At 38.9% G+C, this 14734-nt stretch overlaps 1 protein-coding gene across 18 annotated transcripts in view; it reads right to left on the bottom strand.

Annotated features, from left to right (window-relative positions):
• Positions 1–14734, bottom strand: part of PIK3C2G (phosphatidylinositol-4-phosphate 3-kinase catalytic subunit type 2 gamma) — a 241376-nt gene that overhangs the window by 161126 nt on the left and 65516 nt on the right. For all 18 annotated transcript variants that reach the window (XR_010362871.1, XM_064421395.1, XM_064421393.1 and 15 more), the window contains 3 exons: positions 11399–11556; positions 9447–9558; positions 2555–2657 (listed from right to left, as the gene is read on the bottom strand). Coding sequence is in view for 17 of the 18 variants with exons in the window: in XM_064421395.1 (XP_064277465.1) it covers positions 2555–2657; positions 9447–9558; positions 11399–11556 (373 nt within the window). In the remaining variant the exon portion in view is untranslated. The remainder of the gene's footprint in view (positions 1–2554; positions 2658–9446; positions 9559–11398; positions 11557–14734) is intronic.

The following is a 14734-nucleotide window of genomic DNA, read 5'->3' as shown; positions in this document are numbered from 1 at the left end:
TTAATGCTGCTGATAAACCTGGGGCTTCCCAGTCCTCTCAGCTAGAGGAGCACAGCTACAGCAACAGTAGACACTGCATTGTAAGGGGTCATCTGCAGCAGCTCAATGTTCTTAAGTCATACAGAGCCTTCATGGGATTCATCCCAGAGTACTAAAGGAAAAGAAAGAAGGGAAGAAGAAAAAGGAACACAGTTCAGAGGTGAAGTTCTCCTCAAGAGCACATAATTTCTCAAAAATAAACAGTAGCTGGGTATGTGCATAAGTATTTGAGACAGCTGAAGAATCTTAAGCATCCCAAAGTTTCTGCCTATTTTGGTTTTTAAAAGCATAATTTTTGCATCTTTCTATATGAATTCTAGGGAAGGAAATTTTTTTCTTCAACCTGACTTTCAGTCTGTGACTTTCCAATGCATTTTACAGACACGTTTTTTACTTAACAGCAGCAACAAAACTAACTGTGAGCTCAATGTAGCCTACATCAGATCCTTGAATTCAGTGTGGCTTGAGCAGGTTTCAGTACACCTAAAGAAATGTACAGTATGAAGTCCAGAGTGAAACACTGAAGCTTTTAAGGCACTCTGCCTCCTCTCTTAGGTTTTTTTCCTGGTCCTGATGGACTTGCTGGCTGCAAGCAGAACCTCTCCTTTTTGTACCAGTGCTCTGTCATGAGCATGCCCTGGAGCTGGGGGAAAACTGTGTCCGTGACTTATTATAACCACCTCAAGGGCTCCTCTTGCTCTTTGCTATTATTAGTAACATGAAATAACTTCATGGCCTGAAGCTTTCAGAGCTGTGCCTGTCCCTGTAAAAGGGAGATCAATAATTCACTTTGAGATCTTAAAATGTCACCCTTCCCACTGAAACCCTAACTGAAGGGTCTACAAATTCTTTGAGATGCTGAATGTTTTCTAATGGCCTGAATTACACAATCCCTTTAGAAAGCCACGAATATTTAAATAATGGAAAAGTCTCCACCTTATCACGACAGGCCTCTGACTTCTCTCATCTATGATTATGCTCACAAGGTGAACTCTTAAATCATTATGCCTAGCAAAATACTAACACTTATATATATGAAGGAAAAAAAGGGGGTTTTAAACTCTCAGGAAATATCACTTCCTGTCTGCTTTAGCTCAAAAATCCTTTTCTGGAAGCAAGTGAGGCCCTTGTTAGAAACCTGTAAGTATTCTTTGCTGCCTCTTCACTATGAAGATTAATGCTTTCCTGAGATGATCAGAATGTGGGGACATCTGAAATCCTGAAACTCTGAAGGAAATAGGATAGGCAGAGCATTCCCTAGAATTTCAGAGAGTGTTAAAGCTGATAAATCTAATGGCTTAAAAAACCCAAAATCTAATTAAAGGTCACCCACTAAGTGAAAGAACTGGGATTTTGTAAAAAGGTCCTGGCCAAATTTCTTGCTTGTAATTGCTCAGCTGAAGAAAATCCCCTGCTCTGAGTACTTCATAGTAGAGTGACAGCTTCCCACAAAAGCAAAGAAAGCAAGTATTCACCTTTTTTTTTTTTTGTTTGTTTTACAAAGGAATTGTGAACATTTAGTTATTGGCCAAAGTTCAAAAAGTGTCTAGTTAAGAAAAAAAGGCACTTATTGCTTGTAAATATCCACTTAAATTATTAAGCATAATAGTAACTTGCATGTACAACTTGCATGTATTTTTAACTATGCAACCTGAATTCAGCAGTGCTATGTAAGGCAAGCACAAGTCATGAAGGCAGCCTTCAGGTACCCTTGGTGTAGAGTTGGGCTTCCTTAGCATAGAAACAAGATTTGAAGTTTCCTAAGAGACTGCTAAACACATCATTGGGTTCCAGTTTTGAAGGTCTATAGCAGTAGACACTGAACTAGAGAAAGTAACTAACTTTTTTATCTATAAATCAGTTAAAATGCTAAACACCTCTATCTCTAAATATTACACACATATACATATTTGACCTCTTCATAGTTCTTTTTTAATTGTCCAGGTAAGACCCTCTATTAAGCTTGATGTTTCACTTATGTTTTCTTCTGACAAAAGAGACATGAAAAAAAAGCCCCTACCCCTTTTTTTGCTAGACATCTGCCTCTGAGCCACACATGGAGAGACTCAGGCTATTACCAGAGCCGTGCAAAGCAGGTAACTGACAATATCTGTGAACAGAGACAACTCACTGCCAGTGAACACTGCCCAGAGCAGAGCTGCTGCTGGACTGAAAACTTTGCGCTGGAAGTAAATCAAAAGTAAGAATTCTCTGACAACGTGAAATAAAATAAGATTAAACTCTGACAAAATTGATTTTTTTTTTCCTGAGAAAGACCAAGGGTTACTTTTTCAGTCGTGTGTTTTCTACAGTTCTTCACTGGATGTAAGTACAGGAGCAAAGCACAAATGCTCCCCAGGACACTCCAACTGCAGTTCAGCAAGAATATATGCGTTCTCAGGAAAGCAAATAATCTCTCTTTGATTATTACAGCAGGTTGCTAAGTAAAAGGAGTGGTGGAATTTCTTTCCTTCAGGGATGCTGAAGGAAAGGGGAAGAAAAGAAGGTTACTTACTGTTCTAGCCAAGCTGTGCTCCAAATGACCAGCGTGGTGCAAGCGAAGCTGAATGCAGCTGCTCGCCTTGTGGAGACTTTCATGGCTTCCCAAAGTACAGGTGCTGCAGTTTGGGGGAAAACAACAAATAAATGGTTATTTCTGCTTGCCACTTCCTGCTTTTATCCTTGCTACCTCTCCTAAAAGCACTAGTAGTTTAAATTCTAAGTGAAAAGGAGACTGAATAATACAAATCCAGTTCTTGGCACCTGATTGGTGGAAATTGATGGTTCTGGCATGTTTTCCAGTAAAACAAATAATAATTGCTTAGTTGTATCACTGATCATTAAGTTCTGAAAGAGAACAACAAGGACACAGAGAAAATATTCTTGACAAGCTGCACGTGCTCCCAAACTTTGAGATTATTTATGCACATTCTTCAAAGCCAAACAATGCAGTATCCTGGTTATGGATGCAGAATGCACTTGCAGTGTCTGACACCCAACTCAAAAATCAAATATCAGCTATAGGTCTGGAAACCACATCCATCAAAGCAGGTGACCTTTGGTTCTCAAGGAAGTCTAAGTTTTCACCCTGTGCAGCTCACACAGAGGTGGCAAAAGCAGAATTAATTTTTTCTTTCTCAAATCATGTGCCAGCTAGGATCAGACTCACTCAGCTGGCATGGATCCTACAAACTAAGCTGCTGGTCAAAGATGATCCAGCAGCCCATGACAGGGGAATTCCTTAATCTTATTTGCCTCTTTCCATTTACCACTTTTGCCAACCTTTTCTATATTAGAACACAGCCTTGGTTTGTCACTCCTAAAATCACTTGGAACAAAAATAATTATTTTTTTCCCCTTCACATCTTGTTTTAAAGAGGTGAAATAATTCAAGAATATTTCAGGGTTGAGGCAACCATCTTTTTACATTTGAAAAAAATCCTTTGGGATTAATGGGAAAACAACAATGATTTTTACAAAGGTAAACTCATCACCAAAACAAGTCAGTATGCATCATCAGTTACAACTTTGGTGTGTGTTCAATTAGATTCAGGAGGCTTTATTGAGCCTTCAACCACAGAACTACAAAAAAGGATATTCCATATTTATACAGTTATAAAGCATGGCAAGTTGTTTCAGAACTCCCTGGGCCATGAAGGAAAGATTATTTTTATTTTTTTTTTTTGGCTTGGAAACTCGGTTTAAATGTAAACCATATTTCTACCTAAAAGGGTTTTTGATAGAATGTCTGAATAAAAAGGGCTGGATTTAGTTGAAAAAAAAAATAAACAAAACCAAAATGCTCACCCCTATGAATAAATCATGGAAAATGTGACTTAGATGAGACTCCTCTCTCACTTGGCAACAGAAGTCTTCAGCATAAATCAATGGATAAATCGAAATGCCATTCAGCACATTTACAGGGAACTTAAAAATCTTGTAAATGTTCTGCTCTCACACTACACTGTAGCTAAGTAAAATACAGACTCACCACTGAGGTTAAAAAAGCTTTAAATGTACATATAGGATTCTTTTTTTAAACAAACATATTAAACATCACAAGGGACAAACTCATTTCCATCTGACACAAATAACTGAAGCAAGGATCACCTTTGATAACACCTCTATGGAGCTGCAAAATTTCCAGATTTCAAGACAAAGTACAAGCGTGAGAGTAGGAGAAGTGACCACGAGCACAGAAGTGAATCACCAGAACACAGTGAAATACACATAGTGGTGCAAAGCATATCCCTGTTACAGCTAAACCCTTCTCAAATCCCTTTCCAAAGCTCAAGTGGCCAATTCCCAGTTCCTGGGGCTGTACCAATGCATGTGTTCTCTTCTGCTCCTCCTCCTCCTCTCATCTCTGTGTTCTGCCTATCCACAGCTTTCCTGAAAGTTCTTCCTCTCCTCATTTCACCCAGACGTGTTTGCCTCATCACTGAAATGATAAACTCTTTATCTCCTCTGGTTGAGGAGCACGTTTAGTGCAGTGCAAGCTGCAGATGGTGCTCTGGGTGGTGGGAAAGGGCAGCAGCCCACGAACAGGCACAGACTCTTTTCACAATGAAGGGAGTGTGACTGCCAGAGAAACCCATAATTGGTCAGGCTGGGAAGTTTCCTTAACATTTTAGAACTGCTCCAACAAGTTTTTTACTTAATGCCTCGCTGTTACTCCTGCTCTTTTCATTCTGCCTCACCTCCAGCCCATGGACAGGCAAAATAACGAGAATATTAGAGACACCCATGAGTCCTGAGTCACCTTTCCCTGCCCTGATTCCTCCAGGATACAGATTCCTGTTGCATTGCCAGTGACTGGAACTGGTACAGCTAGACAAATACAAAGGAGCTGTACCCTCCTGTGAAGTAACGATCTTGAACCACAGATATATAAAACTGTCTTTTCCAAGTATAATTTCTACATGTCACCGTGCTTCCAGGCAAAACAAGCAACAGCAAGAGAAACTTAATTTTGTTGTTATAACTGCTTTTACATTAGTGGTTTGTGTTAGCTTCTGCTGTGTCAAGCAGATACTATCCATCAGCAAAGTCTTTATTGACACAGCAAAGCTGCCTGAAACACTGCAAGCAGAAGTGGCCACGCAGTTGACTTAATGAATGGATTTAATTTGCACAAATACAAAGAGAAAAAGTTTTGACAGATATTGTTACACAAGGGACTACACAAAATGGATTAATGCCTCAACAAAATAATGTGGAAACCTGGTCTAGATGAAAAGTGTGCTACAAGAAATAGAAGTTTAGCTTTGCCACAGATGGACAAAGTAGCTTTTAGCTGTACCCCAGGCAGATTTGCTACCATACCAGTACTACTGAGATAAAAATGATATATCCCCTTTGGAGGATAACATGATTATTGGTAACTGGTTTATAGCACTATGAGCTCTGTAAAGGAAACAAAAATGGAAGTGTTACAACCTTGTTAACTCAGCCTTTCTCCCCTTATTTTTTTGCTGAAATTACATGGAGAACACAGCTCTGATGAGAATGCCATGAAAAGAAATGCAGTCTTTATCTTCAGGAGACATGGTAATGACCACTTCAAGTGACTTGCCTGTGGTCTCATAAAATATCCAAATATAAGACAAGGAAAATCCCCATCATTTGAGACTCCCTCACTGCTTGCTTCCCCACAGCAAGGTTCTCTGATGCGCTATAAGCTCCAAATCTTAATACAGTTCAATCAGACTATTTTTTTAAAGTAACTCAGCTAGTAGCATCTCTGAATGAGAAATTTAATCTGCAGTGACAAGAGAAAATTAAGTTTACTTTTCACAAAGAATATATTCATCCAAAGGTGCTTGCTTCTTATGATTTCAATCTGCATGATTATGTCTACATCAGTCTATAATTAATAGCTTAAACTTCACTTTGAGTGAAAACCAATTTTTATTTAGGTTTCAATTCCCAGAGAACAGAATTAGTAAGACAAAAAAATGTCATCAATAAGGTCACAGGCAAGCATGTTAGAAGAAGAGATAAGCATTTAGATTTTTCAATTCCATTCTCCTGCTCACTGTGGTGGCTGAACTGCAAAGCAATAAGGTAGCTGTGCAAATTATACCATGTGAGGGTGTGGATGAAACGTTAAATACTCTTGACACCTTAGAATAAAAGGATATTTAGAAATAAAGCTTATAGGAATTTTGGTACTACATTCCTTTGGCGATCTACATTACTGCAACCTAGTGCTAGTACACACATCAATAAAATAAAGAAAATTTTTTTTAAACGTCCACATTCTTATATGCACTCATATGTTTTGATTAATTAGGCTTTTCAGGATGACCTGAGATTATGGCCTGTTTTTCTAAAAATAGAGGATTGATTCATTGCTGACGGATGAGTAGGGTTGGTTTTGACTAGCTGCTGGCATTAGGAGCCAGGAGTTGACACAAGGTGTTTAAGCACGATTAATTTTACTTTTATATAATATTTTTCATGAAAGGCATCATAAAATCATATTTAGGGGTAACCATTTTAAATCTAAGGCAAGATAGGAAAGTGTGAGAGCAAGATTTAAAGGTGGATCTAAGTTGGTTTGATAGGATAAAAAAGAAAACCTGCAGGTTGCAGCAAGGCCAGGTTTCCCACAGTAAAATGACCAGAAAAGAGATTCCAAATCAGAATTCTACAGATGGCTCTATTAATTTCAGGCTGGCCTGCAGTCTATATGCTATCTTCTGATATCTTTAAAACTTGGGTGTTTGAAATCTGATGTTCCACTCATGAGTCAGGCAGGATGTGAGCCCAAGGGTCTGTGCGTAGGAAGGGAGTGATGGACGGTGAAATCTGCTGCTGCTGGGTGTAATGGCCATTAGCACAGAGGTGTTTTTAATTCCCCCTCTCATTCAGAGCTAAATGGATTCTAAAAATCATCAAGTCTTTCAGGTGCTTCTGCAGGAGGTGGGGTGAAGTGCTCATTAATACAGTCCAACATAACAGTAAATGAAAGCTTTTGACAAACCCTGACAAAGCTGTCTGCTTCACTAAAGTACTCTGCTCGGGGAACAATTCATCAAATCACCTTCTTGGCTTCACTTTAGGTGGTTTTTTTCTGGATTACAGTACAGCAGGAGCAGCAGAATATTTATTCCTTTTGCTGAGTTAGAGCTTGGGGAACTTCTGCTGGAATTCATCTGTGAACTGACTCCAAATATTCTTCTGGGGAAGAACTGTGGACCAAGTGCATCAAATCACTCTTAGCAATATTGGGAGGAAACCAATTTGCACTTGAAGATAGCCCACACATAAGAAAAACTTCACCCTGAGGCAACTCCTCAGGCCCTGTTAAAACTACCCAAGGGATCCTTAGGGTCTGAGGTTTCAAATTTCAGATCCATTGAAGAAGCAGAAGAAAGGGAGCTGAATTTAACAGCACAATATAGAATTACAAGCTGCTGAAGTTTTAGTGCAGCTCAGAGCTTAGTGAATGACAGTGGAGGAGCAAAGTAAGAAAGCTGAGAACATTATTGACGTTGTTGCACTGCTAATGAGATGTGCAGAGATTCTACAAGTGCAGGAATTTAGAGTCTGCTATTGATGCATTCTCCCCAGTAATGAAAACAAAACTCCTCAGCACATACTGCACTGAGCTTGCCTTCAATACAAATTTCCATTTTTTAGCAATTTCTTTGAGATAAGAAGAGCATCCTGGAAAAAAAAAAAATTAAATCCCTGGTCCTCTTCTGTAAATAACAGATCTGTGTATGACCTGGCTCTCTACTTGGTGTTCTAATGATTTACACAGCACTTTGCTGTTCCAGCTCCTGCTTTACAGAGATTGGAAGAGTGGGCTCAGAAATGTTGAAGAGGCAATCTTGGCATCTTTAGTTGCCAGATGTAATTCACTATGAACATATGAGCATTTGGCCTGTGAGCCTGTGTAAGGGTAGAAGTGCTCCAGATGGATACAGAGCAAAGCTAACTCACACTGTGTGACACTTGCTCTCACAACTGCCTTGCTTTCATTAATCAAACTGACTTGCTCTAGGCTACTTCAGGTAATTTTTACACTCGGCTGTAAATATGACTGCTTCTAAAGTCTTCCCTTTCAATTATAGACATATACTGTTTTGTCTAACACTCTTTACACCTCTAACAGATGAGCTGTGGTTCCTGCAGTGCCAGTACCACAGAACACTGCCAACCCTTCTGCTGAGAGCCACTGTCCACAAAGCCCAGCTGACAAGTGCCTCCACTCTAGCTGCCTCAACACAGAACCTGCTCACTTTGGCTGACACCTGAATTTAGGCTGCCATAGGGCAAAAAACAACTAGCTGAGTCCAGCAGTGCTTTCAACCACCACAAGAGCTTACCTGGATTAATGTGAATCAGTGCATTTATTTCCCTGCTTGTAAACTATGTGCATTCAGAAAGATCTGCTTGCATGTTTAATGTGGTTTTAACTTGCATTCAGCACCACAGTGCTGACTTTATTTGTTTTGTGACTACTGCAACTGCATATGAAGAAAAACCACCTGCTCTGCAGCTGCATAGTACTGCATAAATAAACATAATACATAATATCACTCTTGGGTGAATTCCCCCTTAGAGGAATTGCTTGTAAGACCCCTATGAGATAGTGGAGGTAGCAGCATCCTTGTATCACAGATGAGAAAGACCGGAAGGACAACAGAGTCAAACAAACAATTAAAAGCTGCACAAAGCTTCCATAAAAGAGGATTTGAATCCTTGCACTGCAGAACACAAGCACCATGTGTTTCAGGAGTTCCAGAAACTTCACATGCATCATTGTCACCACTAGAAATGAGGGGGTGGGACTATTTTCAGGCCAGGAACAGTTCATTGCTCAGATAAACACCACTCTCAGAGGCTGTGAGATTTTTAAAGGAGCAAGCAGTTGGCCATAGCTTAAAGTAGTCACAAGTTTCTTCATTATAAGCCAATACAGAACTTTCTAAAGCAATAGACAGTTGCCACAGAATTTATTTTGTTTTTCTAACCTATCACCTTGACTTCTGCTGCACTGTGGATACTTTTGTCCAATAGTCTCTGTCTCACATGCACACTGTTATAACTTCTAAACTCTTAGCTACTCTATTCAACCACACTCCTACATCATAAACCCTTCACCATGTTATCAGTACAGTTTCTCACTTGAGGCACATTTTCACAAAAATAGAAATATAAGTTTATGATTTTTCTGTTTAATATCTGTATATTTTTATAAATGCAATACAAAATACAATCTGCATATTGTATTTTTACATCAATTTAAGGTTTTTTTAAGGCTGAAGAATAAATCTGTGTCTGTGGAAGTTTCTGTTTTTCTGATCCCTACACACGTGGAGTGTTTGGAACCTGACACCCCACCTCTCCCCTTGGCTCTGTTGACATGGCTCGTGGCTTAATGAGGCACTTACTTTTGCAAGAATTCATCAGCCCCATGAACACTCAGAAGGCATTCCTCCCGGGCTGGGTATTGATTTGTGCAACGCAGGATCTCCACAATTAAGTCGTGAGTGATACAGCCAGCTGTAAATAAAGATAGCAAGGAAAATTAATAGTAGCTTGCTGGAGAATTGCAGGCTACATACTTGAGCAGAGAAAATAAGAGGTTTTTTTCTGTAATTCCTAGCAACTGCTGCAGACTAGCTCCATCAAGAGGAATTAGATCAAGGCACACTTGATTTTATTTTTTTTTTTTTAAATTCTACTCCAAATATTCTACCTGACATGGAATCCACATCCATTTAAAGGAAATTTGCTGGGCAGCTGGAAAGAAGAGATGAGCAATATTCCCAGGAGGAAAGGAAGAGACAAATGGAATACTTTTTTCTTTTTTGTTTTCCTGATGAATATTTTGGTACATTTCCAATGATGCAAAAGTTGACTCTGTGGCCACTTATGACACAAAAAGGCTCCAGAATGTTACTTGGTATTGTGTCTGCTATGCAAACCCTTTTAGCCATGACAGGGAAATAAATTAATATTCCAATGTATTTTATATCTGCAAAATATTATATTATTTAATACATGTGTAACCACATAACAGTATAAAATTATACATAATCCCTATAAATTAGGAAGTGCTTTGTCATTTTGTACAACCTGCTGCTCAGAAACACTTTAGAATTTTGAGAATTTTCTTGTTCCACTTCAGTTTTTTAAGCCCTTTTCCACATTTGCCAATACGCTTCCCCTCTGTCCATTTCAGAAGAATTGCTCACAACTGGAAATAATAGTTGCATAATCTAGAAACATGTCTGATAAATCTGGTCTTCCATTGAAGGGGATGGGAAAACTTCAGAGAACAGGTGGCATTTCCAGGGGAGGGGGTTATGACAAACAAAGCTGAAATAAAACAGAGTAGGTCACCATAGCTTGATTTTTGCTCTGGTTTGGTTTTCCTCAGGGAAAAAACAAATGTATGAATGGATTCAAAAGCTCCTTCTAAAAATGTTAATTTTGTTTGCAAAATTTTTTTTTTCCTTAAAAAGACACTTCCATTACACATTTTTTTACCAGTTTAAATCATTTAGCCTTCTCAGAACACGCCATTGTAAGCACCTCATCTGGTTTGATGTTTAAACTGCAGTACTTGCTGGCTAAATTTATACAGTCCAGAAGATGAAGAGCAACACAAAATCTTGAATTAAAATTGTAACATGCATTTTTTCATGTCACTCATTGGGGAAAAAAGTTCCAAAACTGCTAGTATCACTCATTTCCACTCTGTAGATCCATCTTCCTTTCCTTACTCTACCAAAAGTTCTTGCCTAACTGAACCATTCTTTACATTAGATGGGGCAAAAAAGAGTAATTCTTCCTCCTACTTCAACCTTAGTGCTTGCCTAGTCTAAACAAGCTCAGGAAAATTAATATTCAGCATGTTACAGGCAACTGATTCCTTGAAAACGAAAGAAATTATTAATTAAAAAAAGACAAAAAAAAAGACTATGACTTAATAATGTAGCACAGTAAGACATAGGGAAATAAGCTTTAATGTCTATTACTTTTGCATGTGTTGCAGAAATAAAAATTACTAGAGCTGGAATTAAAGATTCTCCCATTAATCACAGATACAGGATACACAGGAGCAGTGGCAGCTTCTCATGGTCATTAGTGACAGAATAATTTAGGTTGGGAAGAACCTCTTCCCTGCAAAGCTGGGTCAACACTGAATTCAGACCACTTTGTTCAGGGCTTTGTCTTTTAAAACCTTAAAAATTTCCAAGCCTGGAGACTCCACAAACTTCAGGAGCAAACTGTTCCAAATCTTAATTATTCTCCTTTATTCTTCCCACCTCCTTGGAATTTCTCCTTTCATTTGATGCCTGATGTGCTTCCCCTGTACACAACCTCGATCACTTACCATACTGTGTAAGGAGTAGAGGATGTGGTGAAAAATCTGTCCAAATGCTGATTCTGAATTTTGTTCCACCAAGGATATGCTCTGGGAACCTTGTTGTGATACTCCAGATTTTCCCACTATTTGTCTTCAAATCAAAAGCAGGATAGGCATTTCTGATCCTGGAAAAAAAAAAACATGTGAAGAAACTATGTCTACAGAGGTGTGCATTTTTGGTCTCTTCTAAGGGCCAAATAAAAAAATTCTATGAGATACATTTGGTGATACATAGAGAGCTGTTAGAAATAAAAGTCTGTGGAGAGAAATGGTAAAAACACAAACTGTGTTTTCATGCATTAGTGAGATAACTACATATCAGCACACATAACTACATCTGTTATTTCAGGGAAAGCAGCAGCATAATCTTCATGAAGCTGACAGAACCACTGAGCTTGCTGAGCTTGACCTCAGTGAAACCAAAAGGAGTTTAAACAGAGACTTCAGTGTACACTGAGCTCAGTAGAAATTATAGTTCTCAAATATGTACTTAAATAACAGAGTTTTAACACAGAATTAGCCAAGAGCACGTGCACAGACAGCTGCAACTGGGACATCTGGTCAAAGTCAGTACAGGAACATGCTTCCTATGCCAAATCTTAAGGAGTGTCTATTTCCACAACTCCCTCCGACCCAATCTGAAATCCTCATCATCAAAACTCTGGGTATTTATGTAAAAGTCTGTAGAGGGCAGTAACAATTGCAGTCACTGAGTCCCTCTGATATACCATTAACTATAAAATATATTGCCACTTGTCATTCCAATTAACATTGACTTGCAGAAGCTAATTCCTCCTGATGTCCCATTTCCTAATGAACACTGGCCACAGGTATTATGCCTATCATCTGGGATTAAACTTGCTTTTTAAGCAAGTACACTCTGCAGCTGCAGGTAAGAGTACACACTCTACCAGCTGAAGCTTTACATTTCACTAATTAGCCTGAATAATTAGCAGCTAAACCCAAATATCTTGTGCTAAGCATCCTGCATTCTTTTTTGTTTGTTGGTTCATTTTGCAGCTAAGTTGGGAATGCTTTGTGATAACTCTGGTTATTTTGGACCCCAGCTCTCTCTCACAAGTCTCTATTACTGTGTTACCTCCTGACTCAGAGCTGCTGCCCAAGTCTCTTAAACAACTGTGTGAACTACTCTTTTGTGCTCTGCATTTCTACAGCATGGGAAGGAAAAAGAAAAAAAAAAAAAAAAAAAGGGAAAAAAAGGAGGGAAAAAAAGGGTTGGGGGGAAAGAAGTCTAAGCTTCCAAATTTAATAACCCAGCAAATCAGCCAATTTCTTATCATGAAAGCCAGGGCTTGGTGTTTCAGTGGGGTGGGAGCAAATGAGGCCTGACAAGAGAACCTCCAGTACAAGGCAGATTTATCCTCATGGTTAGAAAGCATTGCACTACAGAGGCTGTTTGGGTGACCTGTGTAGTTGGTGTCAGTCTATTTTCTTTGTGCACAAGGCACAGCTTTTCCCCTGTAACGTGTTTCTGCAAGAAAGTCCAGGACTGAATAAAACTGGCAACTTCACTAGCCTTTATCCAGCCTCAAATTACCAGGCTATGTACACACATAGGGCATGAATCACCTCCTCAACTTGATGGCAGTCATTCCAAATCTCAGCAAACCTCATCTACTTCCCTACCCACACACTGCTAATATTTTAGCAAAATGTGGGGACACAAATTTGCTTTTCAGGTAAAAACCCATTCAGTTTCCAAATGTGTTGCTCATTTATGGTCATCCAATATTCTCATGTGATTAAAGGGCTTCTGGCCTGAGCAGGTGGGCAAAACAGTGCGAAACTTTGAAATTTTGGGTCTTCCAAAGAAGAATTGAAGTGTTACACAAACATTACACAAACAAAATCTTGTGCCACTTACTGCACACGTTGAGTTGTTGCAGCACAGAAAGCAAGTACTGACATTTATAGGGATTTGCTATTCCACAGCATTTCATCTGTTTCTCTGCAGTGCAGAGCACTTCCTTGAAGACACAGAGGTGGAGGAACTCTGCATTTTGCAGCACTGGACTCTGAGATGGCCAGCTTGGCACCTTCTGGTCTGAAAGTGGCTTTAGGATGTGTTCTGAAACCACCCAGGGATGACTGCTCACTACAGCTCTGCTCACAGTCCTAGAAGTCACCTGAGAAAGGGTTTTGAAGACTGATTTACAGTCCTGTTCAACCAAATGCTTCAATTACACACTGCTACCTGTGCAAGTATCACCTCAACAAAAACACAGTGGGTTTCTAGCTGAGCTACAAGCTGGAGCTGCAAGAATGCATCACACAGAGTCTGAACTATGCAACCTGCCTCTGCAAGCACCTGAGATTCACTGGGCACTGGGAGGATGCTCATTTGGCAAGACTGAATATGTAAGTTATTTGAAAATTTATTGTATTTTTCAGTCTTTTGGTTGTAGTGACATTTTGTCCTTAAAATGTTTCTTTACTTGTTTAATAGAAGAAAAACAAAATCTGCTCTTATTTTCTTTTTAAGAGTGTTTGCTCATGACACACACAAAACAAACTCCTTCAAAACAAGAACCATTTATTCATATTTATCTTTTTAGCCCAGTAAATAAACTTTTCTACTCAAAAATCAATATAAAGCTTTTCATATAATTAGAACATTTAGACATTAAAAAAATCTGAATAGCTGAGAGAAAAGCAGTCATGTGGAATGTGCCTTCATGCATCTCATGGCAGAATTGGGTTGGGGTTCAGGCTGATGAACTGTGGAAAAGGAAACTGAGACTTGTGACTGAGTATGTTTTGAAGCTGACCACCCCATTTGAATATATAATATAGTCCTCTTAATTTCAGTGCAACATCAAACTGGGATTTTTGGTTGGGTTGTTTTGGGTTATCTTCTTTTAAGAAAAGCAGCCTTGACTGACCTTGAATAAAATCAATTCATTAAAGTCTAATAACAAAATCAGGATTCCATTTTCCAACTACTTTCCAGGAGGGAAAAGCATGCATTTGTGCTAACCAACTTGACACTGTGATCAGTGAATATCTACAAAAGAAAAATCAGTCTGCACAGATGGCCTAAATACTTGTAATTTTTTGTGTGCTTGGGTTTCAACACAATTCATTTTTCTGCAGAAGATTAAGAAAGTAAAAAAATGTTCTATGCCATTAACTCAGGTTATTAAGTGTAATGGTAAAATATAATTAAAGTAGGTTTTGTCACTTGCTAAGTCTCACTTTTCATCATGACAGTATGTAGCAATTCTGTTCTCAATCAGTTCCTCCAGCTCTTATTTTCAGAGTTGCACAGGCACTAATATTGTC

Source organism: Passer domesticus, chromosome 5, assembly GCF_036417665.1.
Source record: "Passer domesticus isolate bPasDom1 chromosome 5, bPasDom1.hap1, whole genome shotgun sequence".
Classification (NCBI taxonomy): Eukaryota; Metazoa; Chordata; class Aves; order Passeriformes; family Passeridae; genus Passer; species Passer domesticus.
This window is presented reverse-complemented; position numbering and strand designations above follow the sequence as displayed.